Source organism: Charadrius vociferus, unplaced genomic scaffold (assembly GCF_000708025.1).
Source record: "Charadrius vociferus isolate BGI_N301 unplaced genomic scaffold, ASM70802v2 scaffold14, whole genome shotgun sequence".
Taxonomy (NCBI): Eukaryota; Metazoa; Chordata; class Aves; order Charadriiformes; family Charadriidae; genus Charadrius; species Charadrius vociferus.
The window spans coordinates 5,279,386-5,298,636 of record NW_009648876.1 but is presented as its reverse complement, the minus strand read 5'-3'; the positions used below and the strand labels follow the sequence as shown (position 1 = coordinate 5,298,636).

The 19,251-nt window shown below is 36.4% G+C and overlaps 1 protein-coding gene across 3 annotated transcripts in view; it reads left to right on the top strand.

Annotated features, from left to right (window-relative positions):
• Positions 1-11,260: 11,260 nt before the first annotated feature.
• Positions 11,261-19,251, top strand: part of HEATR5A (HEAT repeat containing 5A) — a 55,894-nt gene continuing 47,903 nt past the window's right edge. For all 3 annotated transcript variants that reach the window (XM_009886942.1, XM_009886941.1, XM_009886940.1), the window contains exons 1-5: positions 11,261-11,386; positions 12,436-12,647; positions 17,198-17,306; positions 17,836-17,985; positions 18,248-18,419. In XM_009886942.1, coding sequence (XP_009885244.1) covers positions 11,261-11,386; positions 12,436-12,647; positions 17,198-17,306; positions 17,836-17,985; positions 18,248-18,419 — 769 coding nt within the window. The remainder of the gene's footprint in view (positions 11,387-12,435; positions 12,648-17,197; positions 17,307-17,835; positions 17,986-18,247; positions 18,420-19,251) is intronic.

Here is a 19,251-nt window from a genome sequence, read left to right as displayed (position 1 = left end):
TCTTGTTTTTAAATCTGATTTCTATCATTAGGGTGGGAAAATCACCCTCTTCACCCACAAATAGAAGTGAAAACATAACTGACAAAAGCATCTTCTAAATGTAGTGTGAATGACATCTTCATGAACTTAGAGCAGTGGTAACCAGGCTGATGTAGGAGGAAGAACAGATAATAGAAAAAGATTTTTTTTTTTTTTTTTAATGATATTTTGGAGGGAAGAGTAGCAGTATCGGGCATTCGGGTATGCAGAAACGTTATTGCAGGCTTTTGGGGTTTGAATTGTGTGGCTGTCCAGGTCGGGCAATGAGCAAGCCTGCGCCGGCTAACTGGTAAAAACTTTGCACAGGGATGTAAAACCTGTAAAGTTGCGCTGGCGTTGACATTTTGGAATGAGGGGAAGAGTAGTAGATGTCGTAAGTTCAGTTAAAATGAGAGTAAAGTTTATTGAGATATGGGTGGAAGGGTGATAAGAGAAGAGGAAGGCAGATAAGGTGAGTTCAGCTCTGTGCTTCTATATAGGAAATTTTATATTTTTGGAAGTTTGTATTCATTATTTGTAATCTTTCTTTAAGTTTGGTGTTTGATTTAGTAGAATTAAATATTTATAGTTGTGACCATGAATTGTACTAATCTTATATTTTACTCTCACATGCCAGAAATATTTTCCCTGTGTTCAGAAATAGTTAAGCTATATTGTATGTTTTGGTGTTTTGCTACATGATACATAATATTCTTAACTCATGTATGAAACAGCAATTGAGACCCAGAAGATTGATTACTTCTGGTTATGGGCTGAATGAAGTTTGGGTTTCTTTTCCTTTTCCTGATGGTTTCACACAATGAAAAGGAAGTGGGGGAGGGAGGAAACCAGTTTAACGTTACACTAAGTCTAGCCATATATTGAAGACTTGTGCTTGATTCTTGAACAGAGGGTTGGTTTTATTGTCAGTAAAATAACTGAGTTACTGACTACTTCATGGCGTTGTATCCCAATATGTCAAAAACTTTGTTAATCAAAGCGGGATGATCTTCTGTTTTAAAATTCATAAAATCCTAATGAGGCAGGAGGTTAGAAACACCTCCTCACAAAAACGTTTTCAGATTGTGGGATGTCTGTTCTATTCAGTTTTTACCATTGCAGTTTTTACTGTTTATAAGGAAGCAGAACCTTAAAAAAGACATGAAGTATGTCTACATCTTCATCGCAAGCCAAAAAAGCATGAAATCTCTATGCAGTTACATTTTTTTGAGCTGTTTTGGAGTTTTTGGGGGGAATAGCTATTTAAAATATATAGAGAATCAACCATTGCAGCAAGGTATATCAGTGATTTATGCCCGGATAGTGGTCTCTGATCTGCCAAACAAGTCTCCTGTGGAGTCTACACCTGTGAGGGCTTCTGCTGCTGCTGAATTTCTCTGTTGGCGAGGTTCAGTGCAGTTGAAGTCTAGTCATAGTACTAGTTAAGCTGGTACTATGGTAGCTATAATGATTTTCAGGAAAAGTAAGTATACTTTTCCAGGATTTCAGGATATGTTCGGCAAAAATTTCCCGTGGTTTAATTTAATGCTAAGCTAGACTGGATTCAGCGTTTACCTTAGCGGAAAATTGGTAGCTAAAATCAATCTGCACTTTGGATTATCCATATGCATGCATATCACCTGCTGTAAGTCAATTTTACGTTTTAACAAAGAATTTAATTTCATGGAAGTCCTGTCATTGTTACAAAAGAAAGCCCTGTCAGTATACTCAGTTTGATATATTTTGTCTATATTAGATAAACAATATTGTCTACAGCATCGTCAGGAATAAAGCTACGTTCAGCTATATATTGAAATTGTTGTTAGCATTTAGGTGAATGTTTATACTTCTGTGATTTTTATGCACTTGCATCACTATCACACCGGCTTTCAAACCTGCAAAGAAATAAAATCAAGGCATTCTGTGCACTTTTGTTTAGACAGAAGCTAGTTATTGCTTTTTGGAGTTCAGTTAGTCAAATTTGGGGGGGAAAAAAAGCCTTTTAAACTCACTTTGTCAGAATCACACTTCCAGATATGATACTGTTTTTCTATTAGAAGCGTTGGTTAATTATTTTGATGCAGTTTGCCAGGTTGCCTGTAAATAAAATAATATTCTGAGGTCCCTCTAATGGAGCCAAGTTTATCTTTTGACTTAAACTTGCAGAAATGAATCTAACTAATATTCCAGAGTTGTGGGTGCTAGAGGGGACAGAGTGTGCCAGTCGTGCCTGCTGTGGAGCTCAGGAAATGGCTGGTTTCTCTCTCTCAATAAGTGCATGTAGCTGTTTCTTGGTTTCCTGGAATAGTTCTTCTGGTGTGGTGATAAAGATTAAAGTGATGATAAGAAACATGAAAGCAAAGTATATGTACTTTTTAACACAATGAATGAATGTCTTCCAAATTCTGAGTTTGTAAAAATGTCTTGAATGCTTTGCATTGCTAAAACAGTCATTGCGTTTCCAGGCACATCTTTCAGGGTATTTTTTCTCTAGTTATGTTAAGCTTTGTCCTCAAAACTTCACAGAAATCATTCAGCATTCCTAGAAGACATTGTCTTGTCATTTCTTTCACACTTCAGCAAATGTATATTGTGTTGTAGTTCGTATCAATGTCACCATTATGTACGAGGGTTGTGGGTGGTCACATTCTTTGTGTGAATATTTTTAAAATCAGCAAACCCAGAACAAGGATTCTGATGGATTTCACTTAGATCTTTGTTGCCTTTAAGATTCACGGCTTTCTCAGATACGGGATGATTCTTCTGAAACTTGGAAATCAATAGCATTTGATAAGCATTTTGCTAGGAAAACCAGTCGTTTGGAACTGTTCCTGTGGGAGTGCACAAGTACTTTGTATGAGCATCATTGTTCACAAAACATCAAAATACAGCCCTTTTGTTTTGCAACACAGACAGATGAAAGTCACTGAGAACTAACAAGAATTCTGTTTGGGCTGCATGATATTTGTTCTTTAGTGCAGGGTGAAATGCCATGTGAACACAGCAAGACCTACATGGACGGTGCAATATATGAAGGTGCACTTGGATTATGTCTTTAACAAGTATTTGAGTAAATGCTACCAAATTTTCAATGACAGAATAGATGCGTAGTTTTCCTGGGGCAAATTGCTTCATCCAGAGGACTGTTAAGTGGAGAGCCTGAAAGAAAGGGGTCTTGTTTCAACATCTCTGATTTCAGAATCATGCTTCTAAGCTGGATAATTGCATACAAAAATACAACGTAAATGGAAGTTGTCCTAGTCTGAAATCTTCAGCAGTAATTAGAGGAAGCGGATGGTTGTGTAATAATCTGTTATTTTTTGTTGCTCATAGTCAAACAGATTCTTTATTGCTTTTTGCTATTTGGATAAGCATGTGATGCAAGTGTGTACATATTTTTATTTAAAAAGGAAGATAGCTTGACTTGTGAGTAGAATTGAACCCCTGCGTAACACAGAATATGCAATAAAACATACGAGAACTCAACTGCGAGATTTATTGTCTGGTGCCTTTTTCACAGGCTAGGGCACCTAACATTTGATATTCAGACTTACAGTTCTGCTTGATTTAAAGGTCTTAAAATCTTGGACCTTCTCCTCTATGGCCTGGTATTCTTTTTCTCTGTGCTCTGGGCTGTGGTCTTGTAATGACTTTCTCTTGTGGCCCGTTCTTGCAAAGCGCTGTCGAGCATCACTGTTGGTCCCATCTTCTCCATGCTTGGCTTCAAATTTCGCCACTGCTGACTAATATAATATAACACTGCAAAATACCTGACATTCTTATAGCAGTGTATTAATTTTGGATGAGAAGCAATCAAGTCTATTTGATACCGAGGAGTAATTTGGTCCAAACTGATGAGACTGATCACTGATAAATTGAAGTATGTGTGTGTGTATGCATTGAAAGACTGGGCTCTGGTTTCATAACCTCTTCATAGTCCTCCTCATCAAAGTTTTAATCAATTCAACATACCAGTACTTCTGCTAAAGAAACAGTTGGTCTTCAGGGGAGTTAACTTCCTCATTCTCTCTCTTTTTTTCTTTTTCTCCTCCTTCTCCTGATGTCTTGGTGCTGAAATGCCCAAAATTCACTTGCATCTTTTCTTTGAAAGTACATGCAACAAAGCGGTGAAAGGGTGCATGAAATTCTCAGGGTTTTTTTTCAGCTGAATGAGGAGCCAAGAGTCATTAGCACTGCTGAACATAAAATGTGAACAGGGGGGTCAATGTTGCGTTGGGACCAGTAGTTCCCTGCCATGGCTTCACGTGGCTCTCTGCGGAGTGAAAAATTTAAGGCTTCTGTGTACAGAGAAAAGGCACAAGTTGGCTGAATGGTGAGGATCCTGTCACACAAAGGATATTGGCGTACTGACGTACTTATGCTGACACTTTTATTTAGCTTTGCCTTCTCGTACTGACAATTTTGAGGCAGACTTTGCTTCTCTGTGTTAGTTGGTAGTGGTTTGTAGAAGTCAATAAGCGAACAAAGGCTGCCCTGTCTTTGGAGTAATAAAAAATACCTTTATCTAGATATTGAATCGTCTTCCCCCTCCAATAGTATTTCCAGTGTCTAAACTCCAAGCTCATCTGAGCTGGGATTTTAGTTCTTGGCACTGAAATAATCAGAATTTATTTCTTATACAATTTTCAAGATTCCATCATTGTAGTTTATTTAAATTGGATGATTTCTATGTGTGCTATAAATTCTAGCGAAGTTACAGCTGACGATAACTCAATCCTTGGTTCCCTGGGCAATCGGATCTCCTGTTTGAAGTTGCTGGGAGTTTGACCCTGCACTTCTTGCCTTCTCCAGACCTCCTTGCCACCTTAGGTTTGCCTACTAGAGTCAACGATACACTGTAACCATCAGACTTTGGCCTACATTTCATTCATTAATAGCTGAATTCGGCTGGTGCTTCGAGGTGGTTTTTCAGCCCAGCTGGCAAAAAGAGCACCATACTCGGTTTCTCTTGTCAGAAGTAAGCCCGAGGGAGCTGGGCAGGAGTTTTGTTTCTGTTTGGGAGATGCTCTAAACAGGCATGTGTGAGGGCTTAACATGGGCTCAAGCGTCGATACTGTTGCCATGCTGTCAGCTCAGATGCATGGGTAACGATCATCCCATTAAACTTTTAAAACAGTGCTGCAGGAGTAACATTGATCTGAACTGTTAATGACTAGGACTAAACGTGTCAGGCTGGAAGGCTTTCCCTTAAATGTATTGGTTCACTTGGTAGATAGATGATCATAAAGCTTGCTTTCTGAGGAAAAAACATGAATTTGAAGTCAGTTAAAATTCCACTGCGATGCAGTGAAGGACAACTTGAAGCTAATGGATGAGCCTCAGCTCTGGTTTTCAGTAGTGTGACGATTATGACATTGATTGTGTAGTCAGCCCAATGGCAGCTGTTATGAAAACACTGGTAATTATTACTGGTCATTTTTTTTGTCTTACTCATTACTATTACTCATTACTCATTTTTTAGTATTACTTGTTACTGGCAATGAGTAACAGTGATCATTTCTTAGAAGAGCAATGTCCTTTTTACTTCTCTGCTAGACTAGTCTTTGGTACAAATTTGAATCCACAGGTTTATTATCTTTATGCTTTATATAAGATTAAATGCAGAATTATTTTAATACTTGTGAAATTAGAAAAATAGAAGTAATAATTATTAAGATAAGTTAAATGGCACTTTACTTTCTTTGCCACATAGTAGATGTAAAGGACCTAGATCCTCACCTAGACTGTACACTAGATCCTGATCTGAGAGTCATGCTCAGAGCTCAGGTTGATCTGATTTCTGTTTGAGCAGCACTTGCTCCTGGCAAAGAGAGACAAACTGCTGGAACAATGAGAGATCAAATGTGAGAAATCGTAAAAGAAAATAAATTTGTGAGTACATACTTGATCTGTGTGATAGTTTCCATTACTTGTGTTGATCTTCCTTGAAACGATGAGTCATAATTTAAAGGCTTAAAGTAGACTCACTTAGGAGTCTACTTTATTGCAGATTACTTTTTTTCCTTTTTTTTTTTCCTTTTTTATGCAGAGACAAAATATGCCATGGGGTGGAAGGAAGGGGAAAAGTAAAATTCATTAAGTTGCCACTATCACTCATAACTTTTAATGTGTTGTATATTAATATTTGTTTTAGACTTCCATGCGAAAGAAATACAACAGTCTGTGGACTACTGCCCTCAGCTTTTAAAGCCTGAGGAGATTAGCAATCTCAGAACAAACATAATAGACAAAATAGATCTATTTGGGTTTTTGCCTCTGATGTAACTTTGTCATGGGTGATCTGTTGGTTCTCATATTTTAAAGCCAGTTACTAAAGGCAGCTATTCAGATCGGCAGCTCTTGCCCTGGTTAAGTCACTTTTTTTTTATTTTTTAAAGAAGACTATTAGTCCCATTTTTCTCTTTGTGGTTTGTCAGGAACTTTAGAAACTCAATTGCTGTTGCCTTTTAATGCTTGATTCACCCTATATTCTTTTCAATTTACAGGGCAGTATTCCATCTTGTGCTTGTTCTAAGAGCTTTTCTGAGCGCTTTTCTGATCAGTCTTGAACAATCCTGCTTGCCAAATTGGCAGTCGGCAAATGAAAAATTTTTCATCAGTAATACGTAGGAACAACTTCTGCCTTACCTAATAGATCTTTGTGACAGTTTTGTAGCATAGTGTAGATGTAAAGTAAACTTACCTCACAGGAAAAAAGCGAGATTTTTGATTGATCTGCTCCTGTAGCACTGATGGGAAAGTAAATCTTGTAATTGCTTTAGTTATCTAAAGACAAAACCAAAAGGATGGTGTGTCATGCTAGCTAGAAAATTCAGATATTTTTTTTTTTTATCAGCTATGTGTGCCTTTTCATTTTTGTTGATGGCATAGTATGTGTTTCATTCAATGAAATTTCACATTTATTTTTCCAGATTGAGAAGGATCAAAATCTCAACACCAGGGGAAAGCAACTTTCAAATAATTCAACGTTTTTAAACATGAGTTTCATGGATGCATCTTTACATGTTTAGCTTGTACTTGCATCGATTTACTAGTGTGTGAGGATGCTCAAGAAACTGTAATACCCGCAACGGCTGGCGTAACATTCGGTCTTTCATCACGCTTGCCTAGCCCACCACATGGCTATGCCCTGCCTCTGATTAGAGCAGATTTGCACCCGTGTCTGGAGTGTATGTGTTTAGGTTTGATGTTTCCTTCTGCATTAGAAATTGCCTAGTAACATCTGTATGCATAATAAGGACGTATTTAATATTAATCAAACCCAGATCGTCCCCACATCTCTTCTGTTTTGCATAGACTTGTAGGCACCGTGCCTTTTGTGGTGTTCTCCAATCTGACTGCAAAACCAATATGCTGCAGTAGAAACTTGATTCCCTACATTCTCAAAAGGTTGTATGCCTGTGCCCTTTTTATATTATTATTTTTTAAGCTTCCTAAGTATCTCTGATGTGCAGACTTACAACTCATTAAAGGAAGTCTCAGGAGGTATTTGGGATAAGTTTTTTTGATAGGAGGGAGAGTATACTGTTTTCTACATAGCTTTGTGGAACCAAGGTTTGCTTGTTGGCCAGCACTGGAAAGACCAGGTCTGTGATTTTTATTTTTCTTTTCCTGGGTGGTTAGTTCTCAGTTTCCACAAAACTAAATCTTGCATAATGAACAATCAGCCTCTGTAATTCAGAACCGACAGAGTCTTTCCTCTGAGAAATGCTAGCGTTTCTAGCCATGTTAGCAGGTGTTCATTATAAAGATCAGCAACTACACCATAACTTTTTTTTTAATTTAGACTATGCAAATCCTAAAAATAATAAAATATTTCCAGTTGATTTTTACAAATATGTGCTTATACAGTAGAAGTGTCTCTCATAGAAACATGTTACAATAATAACTTCAGTGGAATGACCTGAACTTTTATCTTGGACTAACATTAACAGAAGAACGTATGTCAGCAGTGTGAGTTGTGGGCAGGATCGTTTACAAAATGTAGACTTATCCAGTTTGGAAGGGGCTCTGTGAGGTCTTTTTGTCTAACCTTTTGCTCAAAGAAGGATTAACTCTGAGTCCAGACCAGGTTGCTTAGGGTTTTGTCCAGTCTGTTCTTAGAAACCCCTGAGGGTGTTCTCCAGCCTCTCAGCATCTGTCCCAGTGGTTGATAATCCTTATAGTGAAAATCTTTTATTCTTCTATCCAATTGGAACATTCCCCATTTCAATTTATGATACTTCTGGTGTTATTCCCTCCCATGCACTTCAGTAAAGAACCTGTCTTTGTCTTCTTGGTAATCTTGCTTTGTGAAGGCTGCTGTTAGGTCCCCCTGAGCTTTCTCTCCTCCAGGCTGAAAGAAGTTTAGATTACTTTGAAGTCTACGTGTACTTTTGATTTGTTCTCAACTTCACTCTTTTAAAGACTGATTGAAAACTGATTACTTTTAAAATAGCACACAACCTGTATTTCGTGTCCTGCCAGACTAAGTTCAAGTTGAATGAGGTTTAAAAAGAAATGTTTTTGCCCATTGATTCTGATATTAAAATTATACCTGGGAGCTATGAGAATGGATTGATAATCCTCATGTCTTTTTTGTATTTCAGAACAGTTGAGTCACCTTTGCCAGCTCTGCTGGTTGTTGATTTAGACATGAATGCTGTTGTATTGTTTATGTCAATGTTAAGGACATGGCCATTCATGATAGCATTCCAGATTAAGACAATAAATATTTTCCACCTACGCTTTTTGAGATCTATTGAATTAATCTAGGTTTGATGAAGGCACTGAAATCATCTCTCTGGAAAATAATTATGGTAGTATGCTGTTTGAGCTTACTTTGTTTTAGAGTTAATCTAAGTTTACAAAACAAATAAGAAAACTGGTTTCAGTAGTTAAATGAATGAAATTGTATGGTGAATATGATGGGTCTGCCGAATTCAAATGCAACATATAACCAGGTGTGGTGGTTTGGCCTCAGCCGGCAGCAAAGAGCCAGGCGGCCGCTCGCTCAACCCCCACAGCCGTGGGGATGAATCGGAAGAAAAAGGCAAAATTTGTGGGTTGAGATGGGACAGTTTAACATAACAGCAAAGGGAAAAGAAAATAATAACAATAACACTGATAAAGGGATATACAGATGCGAGTACAGTATCGCCGCACACCGACCAGACCCAGACCACCGCAGCCCACCCCTGAGCGGCGACTGCCCCCCCTCCCCCTCCCCGGCTACCGCCTCTTATAGCCCGGGCATGGGTCACGTGGGATGGAATACCTGCCGCATCCCTGGGGAAATTAGCCCATCCCTGCCGGAACCAGGACACCAGCTAATATTTATGGAGTTCCAGTTCAGTGCCTTTTGCTGAGCTATTAGCTAGTAAAAATTGTCAGTATGCAAGATTTTGGAATTCTTGGTGTGTTTTTTTTTTTGTAGAACAGACACTTGTATTTCATGTGCTTTTTAAAAGTTGATTTTTGTGTTAACTCTTTTTCTAGAAAATTGAGCTCTTGACATCCTTTATCCAAGAACCTGGAGCAGCAGAGAGACAGTTTTTTACAATGAGGAGAAATTATCTGCTAGGTAAGTTACGTGCCAACGTGTCTCAATGATCTGTTATCTTTTCAGTTGGGGAAAACAGCTGTGAGTTGTAATCCTCAGCTCTGTACGTAAGTTGAATCAGTTGCTGTGGCGGTAGGTGATTTAGCTACGCTAAACATTGAGCCAGGCCTTGGGTGAGCTAAAAAGAAAGGTTTGTGGCCTGTACGTGTAAGGTCCGTGCTGAGCTGTGATGCAACTCTACTCAAATATTCAATGAAATATGTAATCATACTTTTCTGTATGTTTCAAAAAATGTGAGGATAGAGTTAAATTCTGTGAGTGTTCTAGGACTGAGGTAACTGGTAAATTGTGAGCATCTATGTACTTAGGCAGATAAAATATATATAGGTATACTCAATATGTATATTTATCTCTTGATTGTCATTTTATAGTGTGGTGCCTTGTCAAGCTGCCTGGTATTTCAGGAAAATTTGAAGCGACAGCTCATTATAGTAAATTAGATGTGACTAATTTCCTTTGTGAGTAAATTTTACAGGAAAAATGTGTAGAAAGTAGTAAAGATAACCTTCTGCTGTGCATTTCACGGCAACCCAAGTACTGAATTATTTACCACTGCTTTGTATTGCCCGTTTGCTGTTTGATGGATCATTTTACACTATAATATTGTTACTGCATAGGAAAAAAATGTGTGTTCAGCAGTCTCGGTGACCTCTGGAAAGGATAATTTGTTTGAGAGTTTAAAATACGGTTGACATTTTACCAGAATCTCCTTGACTATTTTTGTTTGCAAAGCCTACAGAATATTATATTTTGTAGTTTGAGGCTATATGGTGTTTAAGTGGTGGGGGAAAAAAGTTATCATTGGAAGTGGTTTTTGTCTTGGTTTGCTTCTAGTTATGCCTATTGACAATGTGGAAATTCCCAAAATAGTCTGAGACACATAAGTAAAATATAACTTCTTTTGAACTTTGAGTTTTTGAAACATCCTTTTTTCAGGTGGTTGTTTGGTTTTTTTTTTTTGGAAAAAGACAGCATTAGAGGTTTGTTCAGCAACGAAGTTCTGTTTTTTCTTTATGCCTTGCTTGGCATTGAGAATGCATAAAGTGTTTGAATAAGATGTTAGCATTTCTATTTGTGAATATAATTAACATGAGTCTGTTAGGTGTAGGTTACTGCTATTGCTGCACTTAATTCTAGATCACAAAAGTCGTATTTGGGGCCAGTTGATCATTATTTTCAGGTATATACGTGATAGAGTACTAGTAAACCTCACTTCATGCAAAACAGGATGAAGAAAAAATAGTAGTTCAGTGAGAACCACTCCGATTTTTCTGAAGTATATTTAACTTTAATTTGTATATTACATCAATACCGTTGTCTCATTTCCAAAACCATTAAGTATTACTAAAGCCACCTAACTAAAACTAGTGTAATTTTTTTTTTAATTTTAAGTTTTCATTTGAAAGTTTAGTTTTAATAAGTCAAGTATAAATATAATATGATTGCTGACTCTCTAGTAAATTTTTTTTCTTTTTCTGTTTAGGTATTTAAACTTCTGATTCAGTCGCCACATGTTAATGGGGAAGAAAACCTGATTGATTAACACAGTTCTGGTGGTTTGTTTGGTTTGGTTTTTTATTCCACGGTGTTTGAAGAGGGATTTGAGGAAAATTTCAAGGAATGGAGTTAGCTCACAGTTTACTACTTAATGAAGAAGTATATAACCAGCTTGGTGAATTTCAAAAAGCAGAGTTCATTTTTGAATGGTTACGGTTTTTGGAAAAACTTTTACCAGTGACTAGCAGAGTAAGTATAATAAGACTTGAGAAGAAAAGCACATTATAGAGCTATTTCTCTCTATATTCTTTGTTGTTTTGTTTCAAAACAAAGAGCAGTATTCAATTTTGTTTGCTTCATGTCTTTTATGTACACGCAAAGAAAGTATGTTCAGTGTTAGCAGTAACTTTCTAAATGTTACAAGTTTTTGGTCACAGCTTTTCAAGTGACAGAGCCACTTGTCCAATGAAAGGAATTTGAGAAATAAGCATTAAGTGATTTATTTTTTTAACTCAGATGATTACTGTGAGATTTTGCAACCCCATGATGAAGAATGGCAGTCATGCTTCCACCTAGCATGGCACAATTATTTGGTAGTTCTCTAGCAAGCAAGAATGTAACATCTTTCTCTTTGTTTTTTATTTTCCTAATCAAATGATAAAATATCTGTTTGCAGCCAACTGTCCAATTGTTTGGTTCACTGTTTAGTGTATGTTAAGTAGCATATGCGGATATTTAACAGTAAACCAACCTAGATAATGATGTTTAAGAGATATTTTATTTGTGTTAAGATATGTAAATGAAATACAGTGCCAGGTTCTTAAAAAAATAAAATTAAGAACATTTTTAAAAAAGTTAAATAAGACTAAAATAGATGATTATTTTAAGGTAAGTTCTTTCCTTTCTAATGCTCGACTTCCTGAAACTCTGCTAAAGTTGTTCTTTACTGAAATTACTATATTTCTATGAATTGTTTTATTTTACAACAGGCATAAAAGAAGCAAGAAATGACAATTTTGTTTTAGCAAGATGGAACTATTCAAGTGCCATAGGGAAAATACTCCTGAAATGCTACTAGAAAGATTTATGCTCTGTAAAATATGATTTTTTTTTTCAGTAAGAATAAAATATTCCTTATTTGAGATTTTTTTTCTTTAAGTAGGAAGGTGCAATAAAGTGTTCATTTTTAATTAAGTATGTCAGAGTGTCAGAATGGTAATAATGGAAAGTAAAGAGTATTAGCATTAATTATCTTTAACTAACTTTGAAATTTAACTGATTACTGTTTTTATTTCCAGGCTGATGTAAGGGAAAACCAGAAGAAACTGGTTGAACAATTGACTTCTTTATTAAACAATTCACCAGGACCTCCTACCAGAAGGCTTGTTGCCAAGAATTTAGCTGTACTTTATAGCACTGGAGACACTTTTTCTGTTTACCAAACAATTGACAAATGCAATGAACTCATTCGGAGTAAAGATGATTCACCAAGTTATCTGCCTACAAAACTGTAAGTATTTTTTTAACCCGAAATTTCAAATCTAGTAATAACAGGAGAGACAGATTTACTTGGTGAGAAGTTAATGTAGGAGAGGGTACGCTCCCTCATTTCTGCCCGTTGCCCAGTAGAAGCTTTGTACCATATGACACACAGAATTTGGGAGCCTCCCTGATTAGTATCATTATTGTGGGTGTATCCAGCTGTCAAAAGTAATTTTTTCATTGGTATCACTTCTCTAAAATTTTTAGACTTGAGTATTACAAAGAGAAACTGAATTCATCCGAAACCTGAAAGCCAATTCAAATTCCTCGCTTCCTTCTAGGTATTATAACAATTTTATATTAATCATTTAATATATGCTGCCTTCAGGGCAGAATTACGAGTATTTAAGTACTTGTGTAGCATTTTATGTATTCCTTTCTGTGTATTCACTTGAAAGTTTTGGGTAAGAAGTTCAGCTGCACGTTGTGGGGGGAAAAGCGTCAAGTCAGTACTTTACAACATAAATTGCCCTTGAAAGTTTAATGAACTTAAAATATATTTTTCTTCCTTATCTAGAAGTTTCTTTTTACGATTCCTATAAACGTAACATAAAATGAATCACATTAAAACACTTTAAAATCACATTACTTTTGAAACATTTAATGCAGAGGCAGTCTGGTGGCTGATGGGACTCAGTGTAGGTTGCATGTGTTACAACAAAATTTGAACTATCTAGCTAGCTAGTATTGACTGAATCCACTGGAAAGAAATGCCTTGAGTGATTTGAAAGCTAAGCTGAATTAATTCATATAGGAGCGTAGGAGTGCTAAACTTGTTGCTCTAATTCAGAATGATAATGACCGTAGTATGCTTTAAGGTAATAGGGTAAACTGAGGCTGGTTTATGCTTTGTGTTTTTGTTCAGTGAGGGGTCAAAACCAGCTTGCAATATAAATACCGCCGTATTGAAGAAACCATGCTTTACACCAAGTCAAACAAACACTGCTTGTTGCAAAAAAGGTGAAGAAAGATTTTCAAAAGTAACTTATTTAACATTAGTAAAAGAAAAAAAAAAATATTTACCTGACATCATGCATCTGAGCTCACTACCACAGGACATATAATAAAACAAAGAACGTGGTAGTATTAGTTACTGTATGTGTGCATCAGGAACCAAAAGGGTAGAGGGGAGTTGGTGATCTCCAGCCAGACAATTGAAAGAGAATACCAGCAATGGGTAAGAGCTGTGTGGGGCAGGTGTCTGAAAAACAAGGAGAAGGTAATAAACTGCTGAGCAGAGCAGTAAAACAGAGAAGTATAACTCCAGGTGCAAAACACAGTTATCGAGTAAATTTCTTAATCCAACTGGGAAACTGGATATAATTAGTCAGAAACATTTGAAATGTTTGTAACTAAATGCCTAAAGCCTAGCCAACAGAACAGAGAAGTGTGAACTTTTATTGCAGGATACCAAACCAAATCTTAAGGTGTGGAAATATTATGAATAACCTTTGTTCCTGAAACAATGCTTTTTTTAGTGAAGAAAATGAAATATAAAGGTAGAGATAATAAAACATCATTGCGCATTAATGATACAGTATACAAAGCAGAACAGAATCTGTCTTCCTCCTTTGTTTCACAGGCTAATCCTGTTTCTGACAACCCAAGCGAGTTTCCTGAAAACAGTTTTTTGCAACGAGTCAGTTGTATTTTCCAATATAATAACATTTTTTGTTTCCCTCTTGTTCCAATTGACCTCTTGTGCAGTCTTCTGAGTTAAGAATAAGGTTGCTATAAAGGTTCTTAGTCCTGCAAATTAAATTACTGCTATAACACTGGCTCCTCACCAGTGAGACGCATGAACATTATAGGTGAGTTGTAGTATGGGACAGAGCTCTGCGGGTCTCCCTTGCTCAGGCTGTAAGATGCCACGCTGGAGGGAGCAGGATGATGTTGGCATAGCAAGGGGGGATTATGGAGTCCTTTGGCAGTAAGGCAGAAATGGCAAAGACAGGCAGAAATGGCAGAAATCCAGACTCAGAAGGCAGAGGAGCAGCTGGGGGAGAAAGAGAGGTGGCCGTGTTCAGAATCCTGCTGTGTATATAAGCAGTAGCGAGGAGAGGAAATAAGAGTAGTAGTGGAGAAAAAGGTAGCGGTAAAATACAGTTTACTTTGAAAAAAGGTTTGGAAAAGGGATTTCTTATAGTACTGACACTAAGACAACAGGCTACAGAAAAATAATTGGAACTACAGAACTTGAGTAAAATCTTTCATCTTGGGCTGCAAGTATATGGAATACTTGGTGTTCAGTGAAGAAAAACTGCTTTTTTTTCTTGTAGTGTTTTTTTTTTTTAAATCTTGATTAAAGTGTTGTGTTTGTTTGCCGTCTGTCCTTATTTAGCATACATGCCCACGTTGTCTGGTAGCAACGCTTCACCATCATTGTTCACAATATTTTGATTCACCTGGAAACTCCTTTAAATAAAGTTTCCAGTGCATTGTTTTCTTGTCTCATAAATTATCATTTTTCTTCTTTCATATAGGTGGAAGATGGAAATTTTTTAGGCAATCATTTTAAAAAGAACCTTAGTTAGGTGCTCATCTCCTACTAAAATTGAGTATGATGTGAATGCTCTATCAGATCAGATAAACAGGTCGTGTAGTACGAATATGGCTTATTACTTTACTTAAAATTACAAAGTTTTCAAAATATCCACTAGGGCTGCTTTAAAACCATAAGCATTTTGAAAGCATTTGGCTGGTCAACAAGCTTTTATAGCTGAACTCAGTGCTATTTTAGCACATGTTTAAGTATCTTAGTTCTGCATTTTTGTTGGTACCTCTCCAAGTACAACTGTTAAGGCAAAACTTGAGAGAAGACAACTTAAATATATAGAGAGTCATATATCAAAATGGAGGCGTGCTGCCAGGGAGGGAAAAATACAGGCAGAGAGGCTTTTCCCTGCAAAACTTATATAAATTTACAGGCTCCCTTGGAAACTTCTGGCTGTTGCTTGTGATTTGACAGGTAAAGCGACTCAATACAGTTTGGACTTAGTGAAGAACCATTTGTGAAGAAAAAGAAAAAGACAGCTAGAGTTACGATACATTCCTAGAAGGCAGTCAGAAGAGCTTCCTAAGTACTATGCTTTGAACTTTTCTAGAAACTTAAATATTAACGTGCAGAAGTAGCTGGATTCTCGTCTTCAGTTGAGTAGATGTTACTCATCAACAAATATTGCCACTTTGCTGCTTGAAATCACTGTTCAACACAGATTGACTCTTTCATACAATGCTTAAGCACATGACAGAACAGCCAACCATGTAAGAGTGTTTGCAGGTTATACCATGACGTAATAAGGGAGTTCTGGTTTAAGAACTGGTTCTGGTTTAAGTTCTAGTCTAAGTTCTTTTTGTCTATGTTTGTTAAATATTCCTTCTTTGGGATTATGACGTAAAATATATATTATTTTGTCTTGAAGCTAACTAAAGACAGTATCTGTGACTGTAAGAGGATCAATTTAGTAGTAATGTGGTGCAATTGTAATTTTATGCCCAGCCACACCATGAACAAAATTAAAATCCAAACTGTTGGTGTGTACTCAGTTGGATAAAAGCAATAATGAAAAATGTTGCTTTAACAAAACCAGGATTTTGGTATGATAAGGGATAAAGAATATCAGTCTTGTTTTTTTTACTGCGCTTTGCCATTTAGGGAATTACTGTTAATATTAAATGCATTTTTCTAATTAAGAATGTGTTCAGTACGAGATTTTTAAAATTCTTTCTGTGAAACTTGAACTCAGTTGGGGAATAAGTAAAATGTTGTGTTCTTGAAGTGGATGCTGAGCAGTGTCACTACATATTTAAGTAGGTCTGGCCAAAGAGCTGAAAGCTGATTAAAGATAGAATTTTTTTTTTCCTTGTGTTCATCAAATAAATTGGTTTAGTTACAGATCTGTCAATACAAAAGCAAAGTGTTTTCCTTAATCAGTTATTCAAAGGAAAACACTCTTTTAATTAAGTAACGCTGTCTTTATTTTTTTTTTCCTCAACATTATATGCTTTTATTTCCTTCAAGGTGTTTCCTTAATATGTATTGTTATATATAAATGCCAGAATTTTAATTATTAGACCATTTGCAGTCTACTGTTGACCATCGAGTTATAAATAAACCTCTCCCTGACTACTACTAGCAGCATCTGCTGTAGCACAGTGCCATAAACCGCGTGATGCAGGGCATGCTTAGTTAGAAATTAATGTTAAGGTTTAATGGTGGATATGAAAATTGTATTTCTATTGTAAAATTTATTGGAAGATTGTATTACCTGAATTCTTGGATCATCCAATTTATTTTTGCCAACCCTTCTATCTGCATTTCTCCTAGAGCGTGAGTATGTGCCACACACAGACCATTTTTTTAATTTTGTTTTTTTCCTTTTGATAATCCACTTACATTTTTGGGATGTTGTATTTAGTTATTTTGTTGTTTGCCCATTGATTACGTTAGTCGTCTTAATCCCGTTCATCTATTACTGCATCCATTTTCACGCGTCTTTGGATTTGCTTTTGTTTTAGTGCTGCGGTGGTATGCTTGGGCTATTTATACAAAAAATTGGGAAGAATTTTGGGAAACAGTTTTACTGACACCGTTGGGAATGTGCTTAAAGCAATGAAGAATGCAGAGGTATTGGAACAGCATGTTTAAAAAATGATTGGAAAAATAATAGGATGTTTACTGTTGGTAGACGGACCAATGAATAGGAGAAAGTGCATGATACCAAAATATGAAAAAACTGTGGAAAATCATAGGATAAAAATCAATGTCTAAATTCCAAAGAATTACCAAAGGGATAATAGATTATGACTATAAAAGGGTGGATCATAGCTATTCTCAAACTGATTTCGTGGAAGAACTTGATAAACTAGAAAATCTAATTGCCTTATTAATGAGAATGTTTTTGCTCCAGCCTGTACTTCATGTTTTGAGTTTTAAACTGCTAGCGAGTATTTTCCAGCAGAACAAAGAATTACTATTTTCACTTGCTTGTGGTGTTACAGAGCAAGTTATTAGCTTTGACTCACTTCCACATAAAAAGATCTCTAAAAGTTTAAAAGACCAAAACCATTGTTTACCAATTTCAGTAGTTGGCATTTTGTATTTCCAAGGAGCCCAGGGTTACAAAGCTTTAACATTTTTCTTTTTAATTTTTCAGTCTCAAGGTCGTTATGAAATCATGCTTAGTTTGCAAAATATATTAAATGGTTTAGGAGCTGCTGCTATCCCCTGTCATAGAGATATTTACAAAGCTGCCCGATCATGTTTGACAGATCGATCCATGGCAGTCCGCTGTGCTGCTGCAAAGGTAAAGTACTATAATAGCTGTTTTTATAAAGTAAGCTCCCTAAATAAAATTTTGTTTTGGCGGATGATGAACACAGCGGTAAATACATTGTTTGCTTATCTTTATTTCTTTGATATTGCTTCAACAGCAAAAATTCAAGTAATTTTATTATGAAGCAACATGCCTATTTTGTTAGGGGGAACTCTGTTTATTACGTAGCAAACTAAAGTTTGTACTGAGTGCTTTTTCACATCAAAACATTTTTATTTCCTTTTTTGTCTAGTGTCTTCTCGAACTTCAGAATGAAGCAGTATTTATGTGGAGTACAGACCTGGATAGTGTTGTGACTTTGTGTTTTAAATCCTTTGAAGGTTCCAATTACGATGTGCGATTAGCGGTTTCAAAACTTTTAGGCACAGTATTGGCTAGAGCTCTAACATCTAAACCGAAAACAGGTAAAGTATATACTTTGTTTGCAGATTCCTCATCTGTAAAAAATCTGTCAGATGATCAGGAACTCTCAAGCTCTATTGAAGCCCAAAGTAAAATCACAGTGTGGCTGTTCACATCTCTGGTTTGGTCTTTTTTGTAACATTTTTCTTGTGAAGTGCTGTGGATTATGTTGTGTTAACCTATATAAATATATATATATATATATCTCGAATGATAAAAAAATAAAAATATTTGGTAAAACTGTTTTTCTCTGTTACAGGATTGTTATTGTATGGAGAGAAATTAGTAGTCTCAAGAATTTAAAGGCAAGATCAATTTCAGCAGTGTAGAAAGAACTAAGATTTGCGGGAGTGTTTCTTTGTCAAAAGAGTTAGGGATATCTTTTCAAGCTGTTTTTCCACAATCATCAATACCACATCTGGATTGTCTAGCAGTACAAATGTGGTCAGAAGCAGAAATGAGCATGCAGTTTTGTTCGCTCTACAGACCATGTAACAGTTTTTGCTGACAGACAGTACTTGATCTAACTGAAGCATCCTGGCACGAAGGTAACATCTCCAAACTTTGCTGTCATTCAGACTGGATGTTTTCAGTACAATCTTAGGAGTCCAAAGCTAAAAATCTGACTGTAATCTAAGCAAAATATAACAGGGTGCAGAGTCTGATTCAGACTGTTTGCTCTGCTTTTAATGACATAGAGAAGACCTTTGGTGCAATAAGCAGCAAATGACAAAATTGCATGCCTTTAAGCCCAGCTTATGGCCCTTCAGAATTCTTGAGGCTGTGTATTTGCATTGGAGACTCTGAAGTCTTGATTTATAAAATACTTTTCTA